The sequence below is a fragment of the Peromyscus californicus genome, unplaced genomic scaffold, assembly GCF_007827085.1.
Source record: "Peromyscus californicus insignis strain IS unplaced genomic scaffold, ASM782708v3 Scaffold_5__1_contigs__length_169319896, whole genome shotgun sequence".
Lineage (NCBI taxonomy): Eukaryota > Metazoa > Chordata > Mammalia > Rodentia > Cricetidae > Peromyscus > Peromyscus californicus.
The window spans coordinates 12,985,220-13,010,600 of NW_026294573.1; the positions used below are offsets into that span (position 1 = coordinate 12,985,220).

Below are 25,381 nucleotides of genomic sequence, written 5' to 3' on the forward strand. Positions count from 1 at the left end.
TCGTCAATCAATCAACCTAAAGAGAACATTCTCAATGACTACTCTTCACATAACTCTGAATTACCAAACCAGTTGCTCCTCTAAATCTACTATGAGGATTTCAAAGCACAGTCTTTAAACTTAGAGGTATAACAGGCTGGAGAGATTGCTCAGCAAAACCAGCACACTCTGCTTATGCAGAAGACTCAGATACAGTTCCTAGCATCCATGCTGGTTGCTCAAACTGCCTAAATTCCAGCTAAGCAAATCTGACATCCTCTTTTGGACTCTGCAAGCACCCTCCCCACACTACATAATAGAAAATAAAATAAATCTTTTTTTTTAAACTTTTTATTTTATGTGCACTGCTATGAAAGTGTCAGATCCCCAGGAACTGGAGTTACAGACAGTTGTGATCTGCCATGTGGGTGCTGAGAAATGAACCCGGGGTCCTCTAGAAGAGCAGCCAGTGCTCGTAACTGCTGAGCCATCTCTCCAGCCTCAATGTTCTATATTTTAGAATCTGTGACTTAAGCAGCTGGAGAGATGGCTCAGTAGTTAAGAACACTTGTTGCTCTTACAGAGGACTGGGGTTCAATTCCCAATGTCTGCATGATGGCTCACAACCAAGCATCTGTAAGCCCAGGTCCAGTGGATCCAACAAGCATGCACATGGTTCATATACATGCACACAGGCAGACACATAAAGTAAATAAGCTTCTTTAAAAAAGAAGAATTTGTGACTCCAAATATTTAATCAATATTTCACTAAATGAATAGGGAACAAGGGAACTAGAAAAGGAGACTTTCCTAAGCATAAAATCCTGAGCCCTAAAATAGTACTAGCCTTCAAAGTTTCTGTAAGATCAACAGTTAGCCATACTTTCAGTTTTTGTAAATAGATCTGCACAAACCCCAGCCCTCCCTGAGGACTCCAGTAACACTGTCTGCATGCTCCTGCTCCATTTGCTCATAGAGCTCTCAGCTGTGGAGGCAGATCTCAGCCTCTGGGCACAGCTTCACAGTAGCGGTTCTGCAAACACAAGGGCATGTGAACTGGCTTCTCCAACCTTTAAGACAGGATCACCCAGTCCACAACTTTGAGAGATGCCATAACTCAGTCACTGAAAACTGAGATCATGCCAGAGATGAAGCTCCTGCCTTCTCACCAGGACCCTTTCTAAAAGGCTAAGCTGACCCCAGCCTAAGCCAACCAGTATGGCAGGGCTGAAGTAAATGGGAAGCACCCAAGGAAAATGAAAACCCAAGTCCTTGGTGTTGAGACTGAGCTCCAACCTTGAAGAGCCAAGTGAAGACTGTTCAGGAAAAGCTTGCCAATGAAGCTAGCAGAGCATTTTACACCCCAGGGACTCAATTTCCTCATGGAACCAGCATTTCCAATCTAATGACTGACACTTCAAATAGACAGGACTCTCATGAGTGCAAAAACATTGCTTTGTTTTTGTTTTAAAGGAAAGATTCAAATGGAAAGGAGAAAAGAAATCTGTTTTCCAGTGTAATTCTACCATCCTGGGATCGTGTGGCGTGCACCTACTATGGAATCTTCCCACACTCCCAAGTAACCAGCAGAGGCACGTCCATACACTCCCGAATATCTGAGCTGGCAAGAACAGGTGTTAGTCAAAGACCTCAGCCCTGAGACAATAGCTCCTGTCAGTCAACTACAGTTCTCACGACTCTTTCTGCTCTCCGACTTCATTCCAAACACAACTCACACCTGTGCAAGCACCTGAGCAAACCACACCAATGCATTCACATAGTGGCACACTGATTTTGGACAGGTACCAATACTAATATTATGATAAAACACCATTTATTTTTATTTTTATTATTTTTTTTATTTTTTGAGACAGGATCTCTTTATGTAGTCCTGGATGTCTTAGAACTCTCTATGTAGACCAGGCTGGCCTAACACTCACAGAGAACCATCTGCCTCTGCCTCTCAAGTGCTAGGATTAAAGGTATGCTCCACTAAACCCAACTACAATTTTATTTTTAATGCAAAGACTTAGATGAGCATATGACCCTAGGCATTTTCACAGCAGATTTGACAAGGAACCCGAGACACCAGGAACATATGCTTGAGTCCATGCCAAGAGGCCTCTGGGAGAAGGCAGAAATCAGCAGTCCGTTACTTACCTGAGGCCAATGGGCGAATCCACTCTTTGCTATTTAGGTCGAGTCTCCAGAGGTCATTGAAGGCGGCATTGCAACTGCTCTGGGTGCAGCCTCCAAAGACATACATAGACTGATTGGCATCGTAATAGCACGCACCTGCAGGGGCAGGGGAAACAAGAAACATGGACTGCAGCTTAATTTAGAGGTATCTTCAACACCTTAACCATAACCCCTTTTTTTCCAAACTCTAATATTCTACACATTCAACAACTCCTCTGTGCCAGACACTAAATTCCTATCCCCAACTTGTCCTCATATTGATCAATATCACATTAGTCTTGCAAAGAAAGCCAAGAGAAAACCTATGAACATTTTTTTTAAATTAATATTTGTAATTTTTTAAGATTTTTTTTTTTTTTTTTTTTTTTTTTGGTTTTTCGAGACAGGGTTTCTCTGTGTAGCTTTGCGCCTTTCCTGGAACTCACTTTGTAGCCCAGGCTGGCCTTGAACTCACAGAGATCCGCCTGGCTCTGCCTCCCGAGTGCTGGGATTAAAGGCGTGCGCCACCACCGCCTGGCTTTAAGATTTATTTTTATTTTATGTTTATGGGTGTCTTTCTTGCACGGATGTAATGTGCACCATGTATGTGCAGTGCTCATGGAGGCCAGAAGAGGATGTTAGATTCCCTGAAACTGGAGTCACAGATAGTTATTAGCTGCTGTGTAGATGCTGGGACTGAACCCAAATTTTCTGGAAAAGCAGCCAGTGGTCTTAACAGGCAAGCCATCTTTCCAGCCCGAAACATCTTATTTCTGAGCGCTAAACAAACTAACAATAACATCATGGAGCAAGATGGTAGGATTCCTGGAAGAGCAACATGCATTCAGACAGTGGCTGCTTGAGAGTGACGCTTCTCTGAGCCCAGCGGTATCACTCTTACACTGCATCCTGTCCTAGAGCATGGCAAAGCCGGCATACACACGTGTCCTTCCTGTTTCCCATGGACTGTTCTCTAAGTTTTGTATTTTCAAATGAAAACTGAAGCCCAAACCTTCCTATGAAACACGACGACAACAACTGTGAACACGGCTGTAACCAGTGCCATGACAACCATACCGACACCCACGTGACTACCCAAGACAGGTTTTCGTGAAGTGAAAACACAGCAGAGGAAGCAGCAGTTGAAGCCCAAAGCAACTGAAGGGGAAGCAGAAAGCTATTGGACCCCTGGGCGTGCTGGCTGGTGTGGACTACATCAGACAGAAGGAAACACCTGAAGAGAAGCAAGGCCACAGGAGAGCCAGTTAGCAGTCGACTCTATGTGCATCACCAGAGCATTCCCAAGAAACAGAGGCAAAGAAAAGAGCTAAACCCAGAGAGACCTAATCCAGAGTTCAGATGAGAGGTGGGAAAGCTGAGCTCTGCTGGCATCTCCCTGAAGGCTCATCAAGCTGCTGTGTGGTGGTATTTCACTTGTACTGAAATGTGATTTTAATTGTATGTTAATAAATAAAGTTGCCTGGGGGTCAGAGCTATTAGAGCCATAGCAAGTGCGTGGCGGCGGTGGCGCACGCCTTTAAGGACCTGGAGGGCGGTACATACAGGCAGTCACGTGTTTGGGTTTACAACCAATGAGAAGGCAGAACAGTTAGACTATATAAAGACATACACACAGGAAGTAGGCCCCTTTCGGAGAGCTCTCTTGGCTGAAGAGGATCGCTGAAGCAGGAAGGGTGAGGCTCTTAGCTCTGACCTCTTGGCTTTCTTCTCTGAATCGGCTCTGTGTTTCTTATTTAATAAGACGGTTGGTTACATCTACACTGCTGTCCTTAGGAAAAGATGAACACAAGCCCTGCAGCTTCACTTTAACAGTTGGGCTCCAAGAAGAGACTGAGCAAAGCTTCTCTTAGTGTCTACATCATGCCACACAGGGTAGGGGAGTTACCCCTCATTTCTCATATGAAACCAACAGTAGGTGTCACATGAAAGGAAGGACAAAGAGTAAGAATTGCAGCGTTCTGAGACACTAGTGCTTAGCGGCAGGGATCACCTAGCGATCTGCTGCAGGTGCAGTTCAGTCTCACAAACCACTACTTTAGGTCTCTTTTCAATTGCAATGCCACTTACTCAAGTTCAGAAAAAGGGAAATGCTCCTACACCGCAGCCCACCCCGTATCCGCTGCCACTGTTAGAGCAGCGGTGTGCATCAGCTCTGGAGTTAGCAGCTCTCTCTCTCACCTCCAAGACTGTCAGGCCTGGAAGCAAGCTCATTATGAAGGGCATGTCAGAAACTAGCTGAATGGAGAGAGAGACCCGTGTGCTTCACTGGTTCCCAGTGATCTCAGCCAAGGAGTAAATGACTGCAGGTGTCACTGCAGGGACAATAAATGCAGTGCTGTCACAGACTCACCCCCACTGCTTGCCCAGCACTCACAGCAGTGATACAGGGAGCTTCAAGTGTTCCGGTCTGGTCTGGTCTGGTCTTGTTTGTTTGTTTGTTTTTGAGACAGAGTCTATGTAGCCCAGGCTGGTCTAGATCTCACAGAGATCCGCCTGCCTCTGCCTCCTGGGTACTGGGATTAAAGGCGTGTGTCACCATGCCCAGCCTTTAAATGTTAACCTGTCTATGGACTCTACTTTTGGTTTGAAAATAATTTTGAGGGGCTAGAGAGACAGCTCAGGAGTTAAAAGCACTGGCTGCTGTTCTTCCAGAGGACTGGGGTTCAACTCCCAGCCCCCACATGGAGGCTCCTAACATCCATAATTCCAGTTCCAATAATTTGACACTCTCTTCTGTCATTCCAGGGTACTACATACACATGGCCCAAAGACATACATGCAGACAAAAATCCATATACATATAATAAAGTAATTTAAAATCTTTTAAATAATAATTTGAATTTATATCTAAATGAGTTACTTTGTCTTCACAACAAAAAGTCAGTTTTAAAAGTCGAGTCTAGCATTGTCTGCAGAGCAAGTTCCTGGCTAGTCAGGGCCACACTGTGAGCACCTGTCTCAAAATAAAATAAGATAAAGCAATATAAACAATAGAGTAAAAAGTAGAGTCTAGTAAAATCCCATTGCTCACATTTGCTAAGCAAGCACTGTAAATAACAAAGAATTAGGTTAAAGGGCATGACAGGAATGGGGACAATTCTGGCTCTACGTTTGGATCTCCAGTAAAGAAACTCACCAGCTCCAGGTTATCTTGGTCCCACAGAGACAGGAGCTCACTATATAGTCCAAGCTTGCCTTGAGCTTGTGGTGATTCTCCTGCCGTAGCCTCCTGAGTACTATGATTACAGGTATGGATTACACACCTGGACTCCCTCAGACTTGGGATGAACTAGTAATTCCAATGAATGGGCAATTATGAAGATCTAACAGTATTCCAGAACTTCTGAAATGTAACATTTATTACAACACTTGATAAAGCAAATCTGGGCCAGCAAGACGGCTCAGCTGGTAAAGGTGCTTGCCGACAAGGCTGATGACCTGGGAACCACATGGTAGTGCAGGCACACACACACACACACACACACACACATCATAAACACTCTGGGTAAGGCAAACCCCTGAGTCCCACTAGGAAGTCAAGGCTAGTTCACGGCACCTCGAGTCTACACACAGCTCTGAGCAGCAGTTCCCTTCATGTAGCAAAAGAGCAGAGTGCCTTTGTTTTTCAAAGAGATAGCAAACATTCTTCTCTCTGTTTGGATTGAAAACCCAGCTAGTGGGGCCCCATGAGGGCCTTCACATGTATTTTAATCCTATCCTAAAATAGGGCAGGCTGCATTTTCCTGTTTCTCTCTGAGCAAACAAAGGTTTCTGAAGCAGGAACGTGGGCCCCAAAGCTAAGGTACTGAGATGCAAGTGACACACACCGAGTTCGGTGACCATTGGTCAAGCATTAGCGAAGCAACTGTTAATTGCCTTTGACTCAAGTTCTCCACCCAAATAGGCTTTCCTTCTGGAACATCTAGACCTCTGGAATGTCACAATACTTAGAGCTCACAGCAGCGTGTATCCTGCACTAAGAAATGTAAAAGCTGTGTGTTCCAATTGTTAAATCCCCAAGCTTGTCCCAAGTAGGTTAGCCTGCTCTGTGAACAGCTACCACAAGACACCTATCTCAAATTGTCCACAGTCTCTATCCAGAGACAAACCGCGCAGCCACGATTTAACTGTATACACACATGCCAACAGTTCTTCGCAGACCAGAATAGTTTTCTACTGAACTCCAATCATCTCAAGATCTTCGGGAATCTGGATTTCCATGGTGCCTGTAACAATCCCTAAATGTTCCCTGAATGAGCTGCACACTCTAACTTTCCAGACTTTCAGATGTTAAACTCTCTTTTATTTCCCACTGTCACCAGGGAAAGGCCCTGAGGCATTTATCCCATGCAGAAAGAGACTATGCTGTTATGTGTCTCCCATCTACAAGCCGGAACATATTTGATAAGGTCTGTAATTACATAACTCAGGACAGGCGAGGGTGGTGATCCAGTCTGGGCCTGCAGGCTCCTGCAGGTGCCAGATCAGCAGCATGTGGAACTACCTGACTATATGAGAAGCCTAAACACTTCAATGTTGGGGATTCTCTATAGTAATCTGACAAGGGTATCCTCCATTAACCAAGGCTGGCGTGATTAGACTTGCAGACATTCACCAAAGATTACAAAACTTATATTTGTTGTGTGTATGGCTTTTTAATTTTTTTTAAAATTAATCGTGTGTGAGTGTGTGTGTGTGTGTGTGTGTGTGTGTGTGTGTGTGTGTGTGTGTATGCATGCATGCCAAGGAAGGTATGTAGAAGTCAGAAAACTTGCAGGAGTAGGTTCTCTCTTCTGTGTGGGTCCTGGGAATTGAACTGAGGTCTTCAGTCTTGATGGTAGGTGCCTTTCCCTACTAAACCATCTCACTGACCCATATTTGTTGTATTTAAGCCTATAAATCTTGACAATTATTAAAATGTATTCATAATGATGTAGATACTCAAATAGAACTGCTGTTATAAAGGATTTGCTAGTATATCTGCTTAGGAGACATCAAGACACATAAAACAGAACTTAGGGAGCTGCCTCCTAAATACCCTGAAGATGAGTGAGTAGTCTACTACTCAGGCCTGTTAGAGACAAGCAGAACTTAGGATGACAGGATGCTAATGTTCACTCATCAGTATTAACCAACCATTAGGCTCCACTGTCATAACAAAGGAGGCAACCTGACTTACAACCAGCCATTAGGCCCAACCAGCCATTAGGTCCATCCCCGTACCAGCTCAAGGGGGCAACACAGGTTCACAACCAATGTTAAGTCCTGGCCTGCTGTATAGCCTCTCAGTTCTCTTTTTTAAAAAAGCATAATTCTGCCAGGTGAGCAAGATGACCTTAGGTAACAACTATTTGAAAAAGAATAACACTGGCGTACTAAAATAATTCTGGCAGTATCTTTGCTATGTAGATCTCCCATCTGCCTAAGTGACCAGGCTTGCAGTCTCCTGACTCTATTTAAATTGTTCAAAATGTAATGTGGGGCCGGGACCTGAAAGAGATTTAAGGATTACAATGTGTGTGAAATGCATAAGCCTAAGGTATATATAAGCTAGAGAAATCTTCTATTTGAGGCTGGTTCCTCTTTGGGCATTAGCCAGAGCCCAGCATTCATTATATTAAAGAGCTTTTTCATTTATTAATCCCTATGTGCATGGAGTGATTTCTCATTGGAAAGGCATATTAATTCTAGAACTAGCTATGAACTGGGTGCTAAGAAGTACAATGTGGGACCTATCCTCAAGAACACACCACCCGTGGAAGAGACATACTCACATCCAACAGCCTAAATAATATTTTGACGAGTGTTTCTCAACTACATTTCTCAGCAACCTGTAACATAAACAGTATCTGCTACATACATCTTACAAATAGAGAAACCGGGTAAGAAGCCCAAGGAATTTGGTTCCCAGATGCAAAGGTCTTTGCTGTTGACAGAGCTTCACTGACAGAGACAACGGTAAGGAGGAAGTTGTGAGTGTCAGGAGAGCAGAGGGACAGTACAGTGGAGAGGTCAGGGTAGTTCTCCAACAGTGTGGCTTTTTCTGTTTTTGTAGGAGCAAGGTCTACCTTTAGTTCCATCCAGCTTGTGATAGAGAGAAGGAAAAAAGACACTTAGAAATGTACGGGGGTGGGGGGGTACTCAGTTCACGTTTTCTTTGAATGAGGCTCAGGGTTTCACCTCCAGCATCACAAGAGAAAAAATGAAGAATGTATTGTGATGGTGTTTAGATCAGATTATGAATTAAGAGTGATATGAAAAAAGAAAAGGCTTGAGCCAGAACAGAAACTTGGTTTTTTGTTCTGTTTTACATAGAATCTCAGGTAGCCCAGGCAGACCTCAAACTCATTAAGTAGCCAGGGCTGGCCTCGAACTCCAGATCCTCCTGGTTCCACCACCAAAGTGCTGGGACTACAAGCATGCACCACCACATCCAGCTTGGATCTTGAGGGTAGGAACTGAGAATGAATCCAATACCTCAAGTCTGTGTATCCAAGATGATGATGACATTCACTAAATTAAGGAAGGGAGAAAGTTGGGAATAGGGGGCCACTGAGCTCTACTTTTAGCTAACTGAATATGAAACATCCAGTATCTCCATGGTAACGTAAGTGAAGAATTAAAAATGCAGATCTTGAATTAGCATGAATTAGGGATATGAAAGAAAACTGAGGGATCAAGAATAGATACAGAATAGAAAAAGGATGGAGCCAAGGGGGAAAAATTAAACCCTTAGTTTTCTTTTAATTTTAAAATTACATTTATTAACCGGGTGGTGGTGGCACATGTCTTTAATCCCAGCACTCAGGAGGCAGAGGAAGGCCAAGCTCTATGAGTCCAAGGCCAGCCTAGTCTACAGAACAAGTTCCAGGACAGCCAAGGCTACACAGAGAAACCCTGTCTCAAAGTAACAAACCAAATTACATTTATTTCTTTATTCATTCTGTGTGCCTGTGTGGGAACCCTGTGCCAAGGTGCATGTGTGGAGGTGAGATGATAATTTTGGGAACTGGTTCTCTCCATCTACAGTGTGGGTCCTGGGGATCAAACTCAGACTGTCAGCCTTGGTTGTAAGAACCTTTACCTGTTCAGCCATCTCGGCAGCCCCAGAATCCTTAGTTTTTAATCCATTTGCAATTGCCCTTTTTTCTGTAACGGTCCTTTTTAGTTTGCCAGTCAGCTAGGCAGTGTATAGAGACACACTCAGACAAAAAACAATGAGATACAAACTTTTTTTTTTTTTTTTTTTTTACAAAATTACCTTATGACTCTTTCCTAGATTTCAAACAGTATGGTGAGCCACCCTTACCAGAGGCTCATAGTAACAGGGCCTCTAATTCCTGGCTGGAATGTCCAGCAATGTGAGGTAAGTAAAGCTTTCCATTCAGAAGCTGACTGCCTCCAGTATGCTGCTGTGATGACATAAAGCTGACTAATGCATCCAGACTTACTCTTCTCTCACTGGTGGACAGTCTCAGGGCTGGGGACATAGCTCAGTGGTAAAGAGCCTGCCCTCAGCAAGAGGCCCTGACTTCGATCCCCAGCCTTGCAAAATCCAGAGCAACAGTCTTCAGAAACCCTATCAACTTCTCTTCCTCTATCTGTAGCAGTAACACACACTGAATCAAATATGGACCCTGATAGCTAGAATGTCATTTGTCTAGCCATTCTGGATCACTATCTGCAAACTCCAGAAACAGTTGAGATCTTTTGAAAACTCTTTCAATAACAGCAGTAATGATAATGTCACTTGCCTTCTGCTCTGAGACAAGGTTCTGCTAGACAGCCCAGCTGGTCTTGAATTCTGCCCCTGCTGCCATCATAGGCATGCACGCCACTTTTTCCTGTGCTGGCAATGGTACAAACACCTCAGAAGCACTGGGTAAACTGCTGGTGTTTCAGCATGGGTCAAGGCAGTACCACTGAACTATTCTCTTTTTCCCATTATATGTATTGATTGATTCACCTTCAGGAGGCTGGGGCTGGAGGAGAATCAAATGAAACATAATATAAAATTAACAAGCCCGCCGGGCGGTGGTGGCGCACGCCTTTAATCCCAGCACTCGGGAGGCAGAGCCAGGCGGATCTCTGTGAGTTCGAGGCCAGCCTGGGCTACCAAGTGAGTCCCAGGAAAGGCGCAAAGCTACACAGAGAAACCCTGTCTCGAAAAAACCAAAAAAAAAAAAAAAAAAAAAAAAAAAAATTAACAAGCCCCAGCAATTCATCTGTTGAGATTCCACGGCATGAATGTGGAGGTCAGAGGACAACTCACAGTTAAAAGATAACTAGCAAGAGTCTGTTCTCCTCCACCATGTAGGTCCTAGAGATGGGACAGCATGTAACAGCTTGGCAGTGAGCTCCTTTACCTGCTGAGCCAACTCACCTGTCCTCAACTATCTTATAAATCCAGCACCCTCACTGTCACACACTCACAGTGTTGACTTCAGTGAGTCCCACAGAGGTCTCGAGGATGTCCTCCTTTGAATAAGACAGAGCAGCACAAGTACAAAAGCAGCTCCTTGAGAGTGCATGAAACACTTTATCTGTCTCTTTGGTCTGTTTTCATCCAACCCCAAAGAAATAAATGAGTGTGGTAGCTTGAAAGAAAAGGGCCCCCAAAGCGAGTGGCACTATTAGGAGGTGTGGCCTTGTTGGAGGAAGTGTGTCACTGTGGGGACAGTCTTTGAGGTCACTTTTTGTCATGCTTTCCTCAGTGTGACAGTCAATTGACTTTCTATTGCCTGCAAGATGTAGCACTCTCAGCTCTCAGCACCACATCTGCCTGCGCGCCGCCATGCTCCCCTTCATGACCATAATGGACACAGAACCTCTAAAACTGTAAGCGAGCTGCCCTTAATTAAATGTTTTCTTTATAAGAGTTGTTGTGGTCATGGTTTCTCTTCACAGCAATAGAAACCCTAAGACTACAAGTCATTGAGCCGGGCGGTGGTGGTGCATGCCTTTAATCCCAGCACTCAGGAGGCAGAGGCAGGCAGATCTCTGTGAGTTCGAGGCCAGCCTGGGCTACAGAGTGAGATCCAGGACAGGCTCCAAAGCTACACAGAGAAACCCTGTCTCGAAAAACAAAAACAAAAACAAACAAAAAAAAAAGACTACAGGTCATAACTATTTCTAAACATCTCCAGATAGACACCTAGCGAACAATCTGGGGGTAGGAGGCACTGAAGGATCTTCACCTGCTGGTGTTTATAGCCCCTACCAATCCTTGTGTGATCAAGAGAATAAAAAGGAAGAGATGCACTCACTTCAATGATTGTGAAGAAATGCTCTGGCTTCCTGCCTTCTTGGGTACCCTCTCATCATCCGCTCTACAGTAAGCAGCTGACAGTGTGGCTGGCTCTAGCTAGAGGTCCATGTAATAAGAAACTGAGACCCCCTTTGAAGAGGTCGCCCAATCCCAAGTCTAAGCTTCAGAACAGTGAAGCTTTGGACAGCAATGATGGCAACTCTATGAAACACTCCTAAACCAGAACGCCATCTCCAAATCCCACACCTTCAAGAACAGGGAAGAAATATTATTTTAAGCTGTTTAGTTTTAGGGTCACTTTTTTATGACATAGGTAACAAATACATATTCCTTCCTACCAACAGCTCAAAATATAGTCAGGCATGGTGGCAGATGCCTGAAATCCTCACCTTCAGGAGGCTGGGGCTGGAGGAGAATCAAATGAAGCATAATATAAAATTAACAAGCCCCAGCAATTCATCTGTGGAGGTGTCAAGGATTGGACCCTGGGCCTTGCTAAGCAAGCACTCTACCATTGAGTTACATGCCAGCCTTTACGACATGTTTAGACTCACTTTTCCTAATTCTGTTAGAAACTCTCACTTTCTATTCTCTTCATTAAAAAGCCAGACAAAGTGCATGCCTCCAAAACAGTTTCTAGAAACACAAGCACAGGCAGTGTGGGACCTGCTTTCCCAATGTGGATACTCACTGTGGGAGAACCGTTGAGTGATGGGGGTTCCGGGATAAGGGTAAGTCCTGCTCTCCCACTGAATGTTTCCTTCCTGGACAGCCTTCATGAAACCATGGTAACACTGGTGGGCTACACCTAAAGATGAAAAAAACCAAAGGCGTCAGCTTGGATATCTAACTGTTGGGGGGAGAAATCATTACAATTCTATCTTTTAACTGTTTTATCACTTGTGTAAGTCATGAATGTTTTGAGGAAGTCCAAATTTCTCTCATTTTTATTCAAAGAAAGGAAATGGAATCAAGAAATGTCAAAATTGAAAGAACTACATTTTACCAGGGTACAGGAGGTTCAGAGATGTGTGCAAGGTTACTAAATCAGGTCACATGATAACCCTTGTCCACTTTCAGTTATATCATGTGGCAATAAAGATAATTGGTAGCATTTACTACAGAGCAGAGGGGTGGGGAGTAATTTATCTTTGTGAAGAATCCAATAAAGCAGTGTCTGAAATGAAATAGCTGCTCAAAAGGCTCTGCAGTTAGAGCATGGTAATCAGGAATTTTCCAGCTTAAGCAAGAACGTAGAAGTACATTATTATATAATAGATTATGAAATGTTGAATGTGTGTCTAAGGACGGTGTCTTAAAAGTTAAGAGCTTGGGTGGGCTGGAGTGATGGCTCAGTGGTTAAGAGCACTTGGCTACTCTTCCAGAGGACCCACGTTCACTTCCTACACAGAGGCTCAGAAGAGTCAGCAACTCCAGCTCCAGAGGAACCAACACACGCTTCTGGCCTCAGTGGACACCAGGTACACATGTGTTACACAGACATATATGCAAGTGAAATACCCAAATACATGAAATAAAAATAAATAGATAAAAATTAGGAGCTTGGGGCTGGAGAGTTAGTGGAGCAGTTAAGAGCACTTACTGCCCTTGCAGAGGACCCAGGTTCAATTTCCAGCATGTTGAGCGGCTCAAAACTGCCTGTAACTCCAATTCCATGCCTTCTTTTGGCCTACACAGGCATGTGCACATACGTGGTGCACAAACACTCAAGTCATACACACATACATGTAAAATTAATAAATAACTTTTTTTTAAGTTAAGCGCTCCCAAATGCAGAGGGTCCTCTGGAAGAGTAATTGTTAAGCCATCTCTCCAGTACACCTTTCTTTCTCTTTATGTTTAAGCATATATTAAAACATCTCTATTACCCCCCACTTCTGCTTCATAAAAACATTATTTAAAAAGACCAACTGAGGAAAGACACTGGAGTCAGCCTCTGGTTGGATCTCCATGTACCCACACTAACAAGTACATACAATAAACAGACACACCAGGCCCACAGCTGTCTGTAACTCCAGTGCTAGACATATGATGCTCTCTTCTGACCTCCACAGGCACCAGGCATTGCACATGGAGCACAGAAAATACATACAGGCAAAACACTCATACACATGTATGATAAGAAAAATGTGTTAACTTATCTAATAGTAATTTTCACAACCATAATGTCTTTAAGGGAGAAAAGAAAAAAAGGGAGTCTAAGAGTTCTCTTCAATGGCTTTTTCTGTCCAGGCTGTTACTTGGGGGGATGGGAGCAGGGGTAGTGGTTGCCACAGAAGCCTTCTATGTCCCCCTTTCTCAACTATGAGTCTGCAGTTATCTAGACCACTGCAAAGGCAGCTTCCCTGCCCTTTACAGTCAGCGGGAGCATGGATCATGGACCTCCACATGGCTTCTAGCGACAGTAAGGACCACAGACATCTACATGGCCTTTGGCCTCGGCACGTGCCACAGACCTCAGCATGGTCTCCAGTGGCAGTATAGACCATGGATGTCAACACAGCGATCAAAAAGAGCTCTTAAAAATTGTGATAAGGATGCTGAAGTGTAGCTCTCCCCAGTTGATGGCTTCTGGCAGGGGTTCGGCTGGGGGAGAACTCAGTTTTCTTTAAGGGGCTGGCCACCGGGAGTTTGATCGCGCTCTGGAGAGGATATGGGCAACACAAGTAGGACATGTTTTGTTTCGCGTTTTTTTGGGGGGGTCACAAAGGTGGCGGGGTAGACTTTGGAGGACGGAGAAGTTGAGTGTGATCAGGGTGCATGATATGAAATTCCCAAATAATCAATAAAAATATTACGTTGGAAACATGTTAAATAAGAAAAAGAAAAGGGCGGCTTGGTGGTGGAGGAGCGGGGAAGTGGGGAGGACCTGGGAGGAGATGCTAGAGGGGAAATCATGATCAGAATGCATTGTCTAAGTTTTCAATTAACAAAAATAAATACAAATTTTAAAAAAGGGGGGATCTAAAACTAAATTGCTCAATAAAAGCTGACATAATCAGGGCTCTGCACTTAGGAGATCTTGCTGCTCTTCCAAAGGACTGAGTTCAATTCCAGCTCCCACATTAGATGGCTCACAGCCTTCTATAACTCAAGATTCAGAGGATCTGATGCTCTCTTTTGGCCTCTAGGGGTATCTGCACACATGTAGCATATACATATACAGACAGACAGACAGATACACACACAAATAAACAGTATCTCTTTAAAATATGTGAAATAAGCTGGGCAGTGGTGGTGCACGCCTTTAATCCCAGAACTCGGGAGGCAGAGCCAGGTGGATCTCTGTGAGTTCAAGGCCAGCCTGGTCTACAGAGTGAGATCCAGGACAGGCTCCAAAACCACACAGAGAAACCCTATCTTGAAAAACCAAAACAACAACAACAACAAAAAAAAGCAACTTGAAATACCCTCTGTCTTTTCCATAGTACCTTTGATAAGCCGATACCACTGTTTGCAGACCAGAGCTGCAGTTTTGTGTTCCTGATACGGTGAAAGGAAGGACAGAATATACTCCAAAACCTCTTCTGGCAGCTCAGACATGGACCTATTATGTCTTGTTTCTTCAACTCCCAACACTGGGTGGGGTTCCTCCTCTTGCTCCATTGTCCCTTCCAGCACAGTTTCTTCTTGGTCCACAGCCATGAAACTGTCATCTTCACTGTCAGAGGAGCTGGCCATGACATCCCACTTGAAGCTGTAGAGGGTGAGAAATAAACAACTTTCAGAAGCAGCTGAGCACCTGAGCTGCTCGTGGACTCTTTCCCACACAGCATGAAATTGCTCCAGCATTTCCCCACACTAGCTGGGACCATCGGAATTTGATAAGCCCATCACATCCTCCTTCCCCTAGAATGGCATCAAGTTCTACTGTAACCTTAAAACAAGGAAACTGGGACTAGAGAGAAGGCTCAGCAGTTAAGAGCACTCCACAGATAGGGCTCAAGTTTGGTTCCCAGCACCACACAGTAGCTCACAATAGCCTGAACTCCAATTCCAGGGGACTCAGCACCATTTTCTGGCCTCTATGGGAACTGCACACGTTTATTGGTACACAGACCATACATGCAGGTAAACACTCAAATACATTAAAAATAAATCTTAAAAACAAACAAAACCCACCACCAAGCTGGGCATGGTAACATAGCAGCTTAAATTCTAGCACTTGGGAGGCAGAGGTAGGTGGATAGATCTCTGAGGTTTACACCAGCCTAAACTCCACATAGTGAGTTCTAGACCAACCAAAACTACATAGTGAGACCCTATCTCAAGCAAGCAAAACAACCTAGAAAACTTGTTCTTTCCTAATTCCTTTAACCTCGAGATCTGACTAATACATGATTCAGAGAATAGTCAATGATCCAAAACCTCCCACTGACAAGGAAAAACTAACTCTGGATCCTACAAAAGAGCAGAACACTGGGAAGATCTGAGTTAAGAAACAGCAGTTTAAGCTGGGGTTGGGGGGTGAAGGGGTGGCAGTGCACACCTTTAATCCCAGCGCTTGGGAGGCAGAGGTAGGTGAATCTCTCAGTTGAAGGCCAGTCTGGTCTACAGAACAAGTTCTAGGACAGCCAGGACTACACACAGAAACCCAGTCTTAAAAAAACAAAAACAAACAAAAAATCAGCAGCTTTAAGACAGGTATAGTGGCACACACCTGTGATCCCAGCACTTGGGAGGCTGAAGCAGGAGTCGGAAGCTAGCCTAAGGTACATAATGAGACCTGTCTTGGGGGTGGGGGGAGATGTATGTATGTATGCATGTATGTATGTATGTATGTATATCAGTTTGAAAGGGGGTAGGGTTTAACAGTAGAATGCACGATTAGAGTGCTTGTCCTTACACGGGACAATTCAATTAGAGAATAATGACTGTTCGAAGAACAGGCTTAATTGGCTAAACTGCCAACTATAAAGCAATATGGACAACAGAAAATATGACAAATCTAGGCAATAAAAATAAAAACCCAAAAGGCTAATAACAGAATCAACAGTATGAACTGTCATTCACAATGGAAACCTATGAAGTTAAGAATGACATGTCACATACATGTCTCTCAGAAGCAACTCTCTGCAAAGAGGGCAGAATGCTTACTGCATGACTATTCACACAAGTTCAAAGTTCATCTGTGCTATTATAAGTGAGGACAGTGATTAACATAGCAAGTTCCAAAAGTGCTGGTAAAATTCTGTTCCTAGCTGGGTGGTGGTGGCGCAAGCCTTTAATTGCGGGACTCAGGAGGCAGAGCCAGGCGGATCTCTGTGAGTTCGAGGCCAGCCTGGTCTACAGAGCGAGATCCAGGATAGGCACCAAAACTACACAGAAATCCTGTCTCGAAAAAACAAACAAACAAACAACAACAACAACAAAAATTCTGTTCCTAATTGGGAACAGAAGTGTCTGTCTGTGAAAAAGTCATGTGCTGAATACTCCTGTACTTCACAAGAGTTGATCAGAATATGCTCATCAGTAGTTATTTCTAGTGAAATAGTATCGATAATTTAAATTTCCTTTTGTGCTTAGCTCTATTCACAGAAATTTCTAGAAAGAAAATTCTCTATCGTACACAAAGGCAAACAAGTCATTTGCATGTGCAAAGCCTAAGGTAAAAACAGTAAAATTAAGAAAATGTCATTGATATAAGAACAAGTGTACTGGTTGGTGCACATCTTTAATCCCAGCACTTGATAGGTGAAGAGGCAGGAAGAACTCTGTGAGTTCAAGGCCAGCCAGGACTACCCAGTAAGACCCTGTCTCAACAAGAAAGTTATGTCCCAGTAGACTGAAAGGAGAAGGAGCTAAGCAGAATGAGGACCAAAAGGTTTAGTGGGGAGTAAACTCCCTAAGGGATATGGGAGAAACAGGGACCAGACAAGGGGAGACACAGATCACGATGCCAAGCTGACCAAGCCTGGCTCACAGACCTTACTAAGACAACCAATTAGAAGGATCTGGTGAAGAATGGACAGGGTGAAGCTCCTCTATCACTATTTGGCTAAGGCACTGGCTAAGGACCACTCTAAGAAGACTTGGCTGCAAAGCTCTGGCAGACTTTGAAGAGGCAAACAACTTAGCTGTATTCTTCACAAGGAAAACAGCTTTTTTCTTTCTTTTTTGGGGGGTGGGTATTGGTTTTTTGAGACAGGGTTTCTCTGCATAGCCCTGGCTGTCTTGGAACTTACTCTGTAGACCAGGCTGGCCTTGATTGAACTCAGTGATCTGCTTGCCTCTGCCTGGGATTAGAGTGCTTCTAAACTAGCTCTCTAGCTCCTACTGTTTGCTTTTTTTTTTGAGACATCCTGTAGCCCAGACTGTCTTTGAACTCAGTTATCCTTCTGCCTCAGCTTTCCAAGTGTTAGGATTGTAAAGTGTGAGCCACCACGCCTGGCTTAGTTCCCTTTGCTTGATTCCTGTAGTTCCATACCCTGACTGTTATATACATTGTTTTGCAGGTACACGATGTATTTGGAGCTTATTTCTCATCTCCCCTACCACTCCCACTCTCACTCCCCTGTTCTCTAGAGTTCTGCTCCTATTTCACTTCTGCATACACACAACTGATTCTCTTCTCTAATTTACTACGTTACTTTAACCTCACTCAGCTCTACACTCACCAAAGGAAAAAAAATCCAAGAAAAAGACCGGCGTTGGGTGAGGCCACCGTTCACATCTACTTCAAATGTATCAGCCAGCCCCAGCACATCACTGACAGTGAGCCCAGGGTGGCCTCAGAACAACTGAATCAGAGGAGGTTATGGAAGGTCATTTACATTTCTATTTTTCCCAAGCAGAGTAAATCTGTCTGATTCAAGAAAACAATTCAGCTCCTGTCCAAATCTTCTAAAAGCACAATTAGTAAATCTGTATAGCAGCATTCCCACTGCCTCTGTAAGTTTTAAGGAGCTTTCACTGTCAATCCTTGCATGGTTCACAGAAACATTAGTCCCATGCCCTAAGGGCTCACTTGCTAGCTCCGGCCGACACACCGGATGGCAGAAGCCTTTCCTTGGTAACTGCATGCCGCACCAATTCACACAGTGCTTCCTTCTCACTTCTGTGATCAAGGACTCAGAGCCCCTGAGGACACAGAGGCAGTCCATGCTCTGAATGTTGTTTTGTTTTGTTTTCATTTGGCCTAAAGCATCTCCCACGTAAATGCATTAACTCGAGGAATGTGGTTTCCATGAAGCTGTTTCAAAAGATAAGTTCTCATCCTCACCAGTGTCAGACCTCTTCCTTTTCCCCAGTGATGGTCTTTGGGAAATTCACAATCTGAAGTCAACTCAATAGACCTAGAATGCAAAGACAGGCTGTTTAACTGGGCTTCTTTGCCTTCTGTGGGTCATCCCAATGAGCCTGAGTTTCCTAGATATTTCCCCTCCATCTTAGTTAGGGTTTCTATTGCTGTGAAGAGACACCAGGACCATGGCAACTTTTAAGGAAAACATTTAATTGAGGTGGCAGCTTACAGTTTCAGAGGTTTAGTTTATTATCATCATGGAGGGGAGCATGGCAGCATACAGGCAGACATGGTGCTGGAGCAGGTGCTGAGAATTCTATATCATGATCCAAAGCAACAGGAAGTGAACTAAGACACTGAGCGTGGCTTGAGCATATATGGGACCTCATCTCAAGCCCACCCCACTGTGACACACTTCCTCCAACAAGGCCATACCTACTCCAACAAAGCCATATCTCCTAATAGTGCCACTCCCCATGAGCTTATGGGGACCAATGACATTCAAACTACCACACCCTCAGAGCACCTGTATGCTGACCTTGCATCACTTTATAACAGAAATAACAGAAACCGACTCACACTACAGCAAATCCCCTCTGTAAGTCACTGAGTGAGCCAAGGTAGTCTGCTGGCCAAAACTAATATGTTTATGTCCCTTAAGTTCTGAAGTGTTGTTTTGTTTTTAAAGAGGGCAGCAGAAAGAGTAGGGTTTTTGTTTGTTTGTTTGTTTTTTGAGAATGTCAATTTTATTTGCCAACTGGCCACACTAGCTGAACCACTGAATTCCATCTTCAGTGGGAGACTGTCTCCAATAAGATTTCAAGGTAGGTGAGATGGTTCAGTGGGTAGACACTTTAACGCCAAGCCTGGTGACTTCAGTCCAATCCCCGGAACCCACACGGGAGAAGGAAAGAGCCAGTTCCCACACGTTTCTACCCTATCTCCCCCATATGCGCCAAAGAACATGTACACAGACAGACAGACAGACAGATATAACTGAAACTCAGTTGATTCAGTTAAAATGCAGTTGAAGATTCAGAACAAAATCCATCTTGCTCTTCATAACTTTAAAAAAATTGACCATAATCACAGAGATGCAGTTAGAAATTAGGAAGTTCCCACCTCAGAGGTGCCAGTGTGAGCTAATGACAGTGCTGCTCCTGACAATACAAACACTGCTGGATGAGGAATCTATACACAGTCATAATATGGTTCACCCAAAGAGAACACTAAGCCTTAAGATTATACTGCCATTATCAACCTTATCTTTGTACCAAGTCAAATGAAAAGTTACAGAAAGTAGAAAAATTATAAAGGATAGTATTTTGCCATATTTCATGAAGTCAACAAATATCAATGCAACATGTACTGGGACCAAAGTACCGTATATTGTAGAATATTATTTTAAGGTATGTTACTTTTGCTTATGTTGCATTTGTTTAACTCTGTGAAGCTGTGTTACTGTGCCTGTCTAAAACACCTGATGATCTAAAAAGAGCTGAATGGCCAATAGTGAGGCAGGAGAGAGAAATAGGCGGGGCAGGCAGGCAGAGAGAATAAATAGAAGGAGAAATCTGGGAGAGGAGAGATCAAAGAAGAGAAGTAACGAGAGAAGGAGGAGGACGTCAGGGGCCAGCCACTCAACTACACAGCCAGCCACAGAGTAAGAGTAATGAAAAGTATAGAGAAATAGAGAAAGGGAAAAGCCCAAAGGCAAAAGGTAGCTGGAATAATTTAAAGTTAAGGAAAGCTGGCTAGCAACAAGCCAAGCTAAGGCCGGACATTTATAATTAAGACTAAGCCTCTGGCCGGGCGGTGGTGGCGCACGCCTTTAATCCCAGCACTCGGGAGGCAGAGCCAGGCGGATCTCTGTGAGTTCGAGGCCAGCCTGGGCTACCAAGTGAGTCCCAGGACAGGCGCAAACCTACACAGAGAAACCCTGTCTCGAAAAACCAAAAAAAAAAAAAAGACTAAGCTTCTGTGTGTGATTTATTTGGGAGCTGGTGGCAGGCCCCTGAAAGAGAAAAAACAAACAACAACACTATACTCAGGACCGGAGAGATGGTCAAAGCACTTGCCATACAAACCTGACAACTCGAGTTCCATCCTTGGGTGCCATGGTGGAAGGAGAGAGCCAACTCTCAAAAGTTGCCCTCTCATATCCACTGTGGCATGCACATATTGGGACATACACATAAATTATTTAAAATACTGTTTGGATCTCACAAAAGGTACAAAAAGAGAATGGTCCCACTAAAAGCTAATAACACATACCATACGTGAGCAATAGCAGAGCAGTGTATGTTAAATTATGCATGGTATCAAGCTTGAACAGCTCAAGAGAGGCAAGGACTTTGCCCACTGTGGTAAGATGCTAGAGAGATGTGCTGAATTCCACTTGGCTAACAGGTAGGATTTCAGAGCATCAAAAGGAAAGTGGGGATGGGAGGGTTTCACATTACTAGTTCTTAAACTGATAATTTGCCAGTTAGAAAACACACTAGAAAAAAGGGTAAAATCCATTTGGCACCCAAACAGATGTTTTGACCACACTCACGATATTAAAATATCTTATCTATAGTAACAGAAGCTCATAATCAGGAGACTCCTTCACTCCTGGCAGTCAATGATTTAACAACAACAAAAAAAGTCTAGAAATAGAATGTTTTGGCATAACTACCACTGTACTGTTGCTATTAGCAAACTGAGTTCCTCTGATACAGACACCACTGAGTGGCTTCTATAAAGCATCCCACATTTAATAACAGATGTCAGCAGCAGTAAGGGTTTTTTCAATGGTTAACATGTCTGTTACCCAATTAGGATTCCCTTTAATAAAACAGGAAAATAAAGTATGTCCTCAAATTACCTATCTGTATTACTGTATTACCCATCAGCATTCTTTTTGCTTGGAGACAGTCTTTTGACATAGTCCAGGCCTCCAACTCACAGACATCCACCTACCTCTGCCTCCCGAGTGCTGGGATTAAAGGCGTGCACCACCACTGCCAGGCTGCAGCAGACACCTTTACCTGAGTAGCCACCTCACTAGCCCTGAATTTCTATAGCTAAGGAAAGATGGTACAGACATACAAAGTATAGGCTAACTCTGCTTATAATCATTTGGTATACAGGGGCTGGAGAGATGGCTCAGCAGATAAGAGCACTGGCTGTTCTTCCGTAGGACCTGAGTTCAATTCCCAACAAGCACATGGCAGCTCACAACTGTTTGTAACTCCAGTCCAGGGGATCTGATACCTTCACACCAATGCACATAAAAATAAATAATTAATCTTCCTGCCTCAGCTTCCTGATTGCCTGTGCTACCATGTCCAGCTCTCTCACTACATTATTTACGTCAATTATTAATAAGATTTAACTACCTACACTGTATTTTACTTTTATCTAATAAACTCCAACTGATTATATCAATGAAACTTTATTACAGTCAAATCACAGAGTTTTATAACCTTATTCCACAGAGCTTGGTGTTTTACTAATAGGTTCTCATATGATAATTAGTTTAATGCCACTGAAGAAAAAGTCCAAACCTTATTCCAAAGTTATACAGGCCAGAAAACTCATGATGCAGAGGAGCATGTGACATGATAAGCCCACTGCTTCATGGTGTCAGTTGAAGAGGAGGAGCAGAACAGCCCACTCATCCACAGCAGGCCTGTGTCCATACAAGGACCAGCTTTATTAACTTAATTCACTGTGTTCTGTACACCAGTTCTGCAGAGTGAAATGGTCTTTCCTAACATTTCCTAGAGCTGCATTTGCAAATGCCATCTGAGTGATTTCTGCTACTGCATAGGCAGAACGAAAAGAAGGCAGAAAAGTCTAAGTACTTCATTTGGCAACATCCATCCATTTAAATACGTAAACAGGGGAGGGGGCTTGACTGAGCAAGGTCATTTTCAGGCATCTTTCCACTGCAAACAGTCATATACACACAGCACATGTGCAGAGGCAGCTTCAAGCACATCCCTTATAATAATAAAACCCTGCAAAACTGAGGTGTCTATAATGGGAGAAGCAATGCTATAACTGGGTCCCACAGCTTTGGTTGCCCTAGCCTAGAACTCACTACAGTAGTTCAGCTGGCCTCAACTACCCCTTTTGTTACTCACATAATTTAAACAGACATTAGGTGGAGATGAGTGGGCTCCACAGACATCTAAAGCACTCTTCCACAAGGAATTTCAGCTTCCAAACATTTACCATCAATGAACCTTTAACCTTTGCTAATCTCCAATGGATATCAGGAAGCCTGAGTACTTTTAAAACCTCACCTCTCGCCGGGCGGTGGTGGCGCACGCCTTTAATCCCAGCACTCGGGAGGCAGAGCCAGGCGGATCTCTGTGAGTTCGAGGCCAGCCTGGGCTACCAAGTGAGTCCTAGGAAAGGCGCAAAGCTACACAGAGAAATCCTGTCTCGAAAAACCAAAAAAAAAAAAAAAAAAAATTAAAACAAACAAACAAACAAAAAAAAACACCTCACCTCTCTAGCATACTAATAGGTACTTATAATATCAATATTTTTTTTAAAGATTTATTTATTTATTATGTATACAGTGCTCTGCTTGCATGAATCCCTGCAGGCCAGAAGAGGGCACCAGATCTCATTACAGATGGTTGAGCCACCACGTGGTTGCTGGGAATTGAACTCAGGACCTCTGGAAGAGCAGCCAGTGCTCTTAACCGCTGAGCCATCTCTCCAGCCCAATATCAATATTTTGCTTTCTTACACTGTTGAGGATCAAACCCATAGCAAGCACTCTATCATCTGATTATACTCCCAGGCAATTTTAACACCTTTTTGTTGTTGTTTTATCACCTTGTTTTATGTGAGTGTTTTGCCTGCACATATGTTTGTGTATCACACGTGTACCTGGTGCCTGTGGAAGTCAGAAGAGGACATCAGATCCCCTGGAACTAAAGTTACAGATAGTTGTGAGCCATCATGTGGGTGCTGGGAACCAAACCCAGGTCCTCTGCAAGAGCAACCAGTGCTCTTAACTGCTGAGCCACCTCAACAGCCCCGTATTTGTTTTTTAAGGCAAGAAGTTGATATGTAGTGAGGCTGGCCACAAATTTACATTGATCTGCCTGTCTCTGCCTCACCAGTGCTGGGATTACCGGCACATACTACCATGCCTGGCTGTCAATACTCTAATGTTAATGATTAGTTGTAAAATATAACCTTGAAATGCTCAATCCTAAGGATTCTGGTGTGACTGTGATAACTGTGAAATATATAATTGGCCTTTCTTCTGCTTCCTGGCACACAACTCCTAAAAACCAGAGAATCTCCAAAGTAGAATCTTTCTGTACCAGTAAGTTGACTTACAGCTTGCAGCCCCAGGAGCTTCAGGATTGGAGCTGCTCATAGGAAAGATTAAGGCATAATTAGAAGGCGAACACATTAGCCCACCTTCCAACTGCTAACTTGATTACCAACGGCCAACAATTTAATCAACCAAACTCAAAAAGTCACTAGGCATGGTAGTACAAGCCTGTAACCCCAACTCTCAGGAGGCTGAGGCAGTAGAATCAGGAAGTCATGCTCAGTAGAATCAGGAAGTCATGCTCATCTATAATTGAGGTCAGCCTGGGCTACACAATATTCTGCCTTTAAAAAAAAAAACAAAAACAAAAAAACAGAAGTAAAACGAAATCTGAGTTTGGGGAGAGTCCAGACTACTGAATATGTAGAGGCATCTAGAGGGTGGTGCCCAGGAGGATAGAGAGACTGTGCACTTCCCACATGACTCACTGTAGGCAACACTTACTATAGCCTTTAGTGTTTGAGTTTGAGTGTGTGTGCTTGTGTGTGGCTTGTGCATACACATGGAGGCCAGAGGAGATTGCTCCTCTATCACTCTCCACCTTATTCCTTTGAGACAGGGTTTCTCGCTGACCCTGGAGCTAGTGTTTTCTGACTGGTGGCCAGCAAACTCCAGCAATCCTATCAGGGCCCTGATCAGTGCTGTGAGATGTGATCCTGTGTGGGATCACAGCTAGTTTGTTCTGTGGGACCACATGCAGATCTTCTACCAATCCAGCACTCCATCACTATCTTTATGATAAAGTAGTATATGTAGTGTTTGTAGAGGCTCTGTGAGTCCAAAGCAGTCAGGAGAAACCAGCCTTACAGTTGGCATTGGAATGGGAGTGGGGTCACTCTGGCAGTCCTGAACCCTCAACCTTGGTATCTGAAACAACAACTACCTCCAGGTAGTGTCAGAATAAAATGAATGACTGAATTAGAGGACACCTAATTGGTGTATTCTGCTGCTTGGTTATGGGAGGTGGGGAGATGGACTCCTATAATCTCAGCAGCATGGAAGCTGTGACAAGAGGATCTTGAGTTCTAGGCCCGCCTAAGGATACACAGCAAGTATAAAGCCAGCCTAGGTTATATGGAGAAACACTGCCTCCAAACAAACAAGAGAATGACCAGACAGTGCCTACCAGGTTGCGCTCCGAGTGGTGGTGGGGGGGGGTCGTTTACCAGTGAGATTAGTGGCCTTTCTTACAGATTTCACTTCAGCCACTGAGCCCCTGTTCCTCAGACATCGTCAGATCTCTTTGAACCTCTGGCCTCTGTTCTTGTTGGCCATCTCCACTTCTGAAATAGCCCTCTCCACTTGGAGTGTGGTAGGACCC

At 43.9% G+C, this 25,381-nt stretch overlaps 1 protein-coding gene across 2 annotated transcripts in view; it reads right to left on the reverse strand.

Moving 5' to 3' along the window:
* The window catches only part of Fbxo42 (F-box protein 42), a 68,724-nt gene that overhangs the window by 33,891 nt on the left and 9,452 nt on the right, over positions 1 to 25,381 (reverse strand). Inside the window, exons 2-5 of one of the 2 annotated variants that reach the window (XM_052718795.1) lie at positions 18,690 to 18,762; positions 14,899 to 15,164; positions 12,138 to 12,254; positions 2,140 to 2,274 (exon numbers count right to left, since the gene is read on the reverse strand). In XM_052718795.1, coding sequence (XP_052574755.1) covers positions 2,140 to 2,274; positions 12,138 to 12,254; positions 14,899 to 15,148 — 502 coding nt within the window. In that variant the 5' untranslated portion in view covers positions 15,149 to 15,164; positions 18,690 to 18,762. The remainder of the gene's footprint in view (positions 1 to 2,139; positions 2,275 to 12,137; positions 12,255 to 14,898; positions 15,165 to 18,689; positions 18,763 to 25,381) is intronic. The other variant, XM_052718794.1, reaches the window with a different exon arrangement.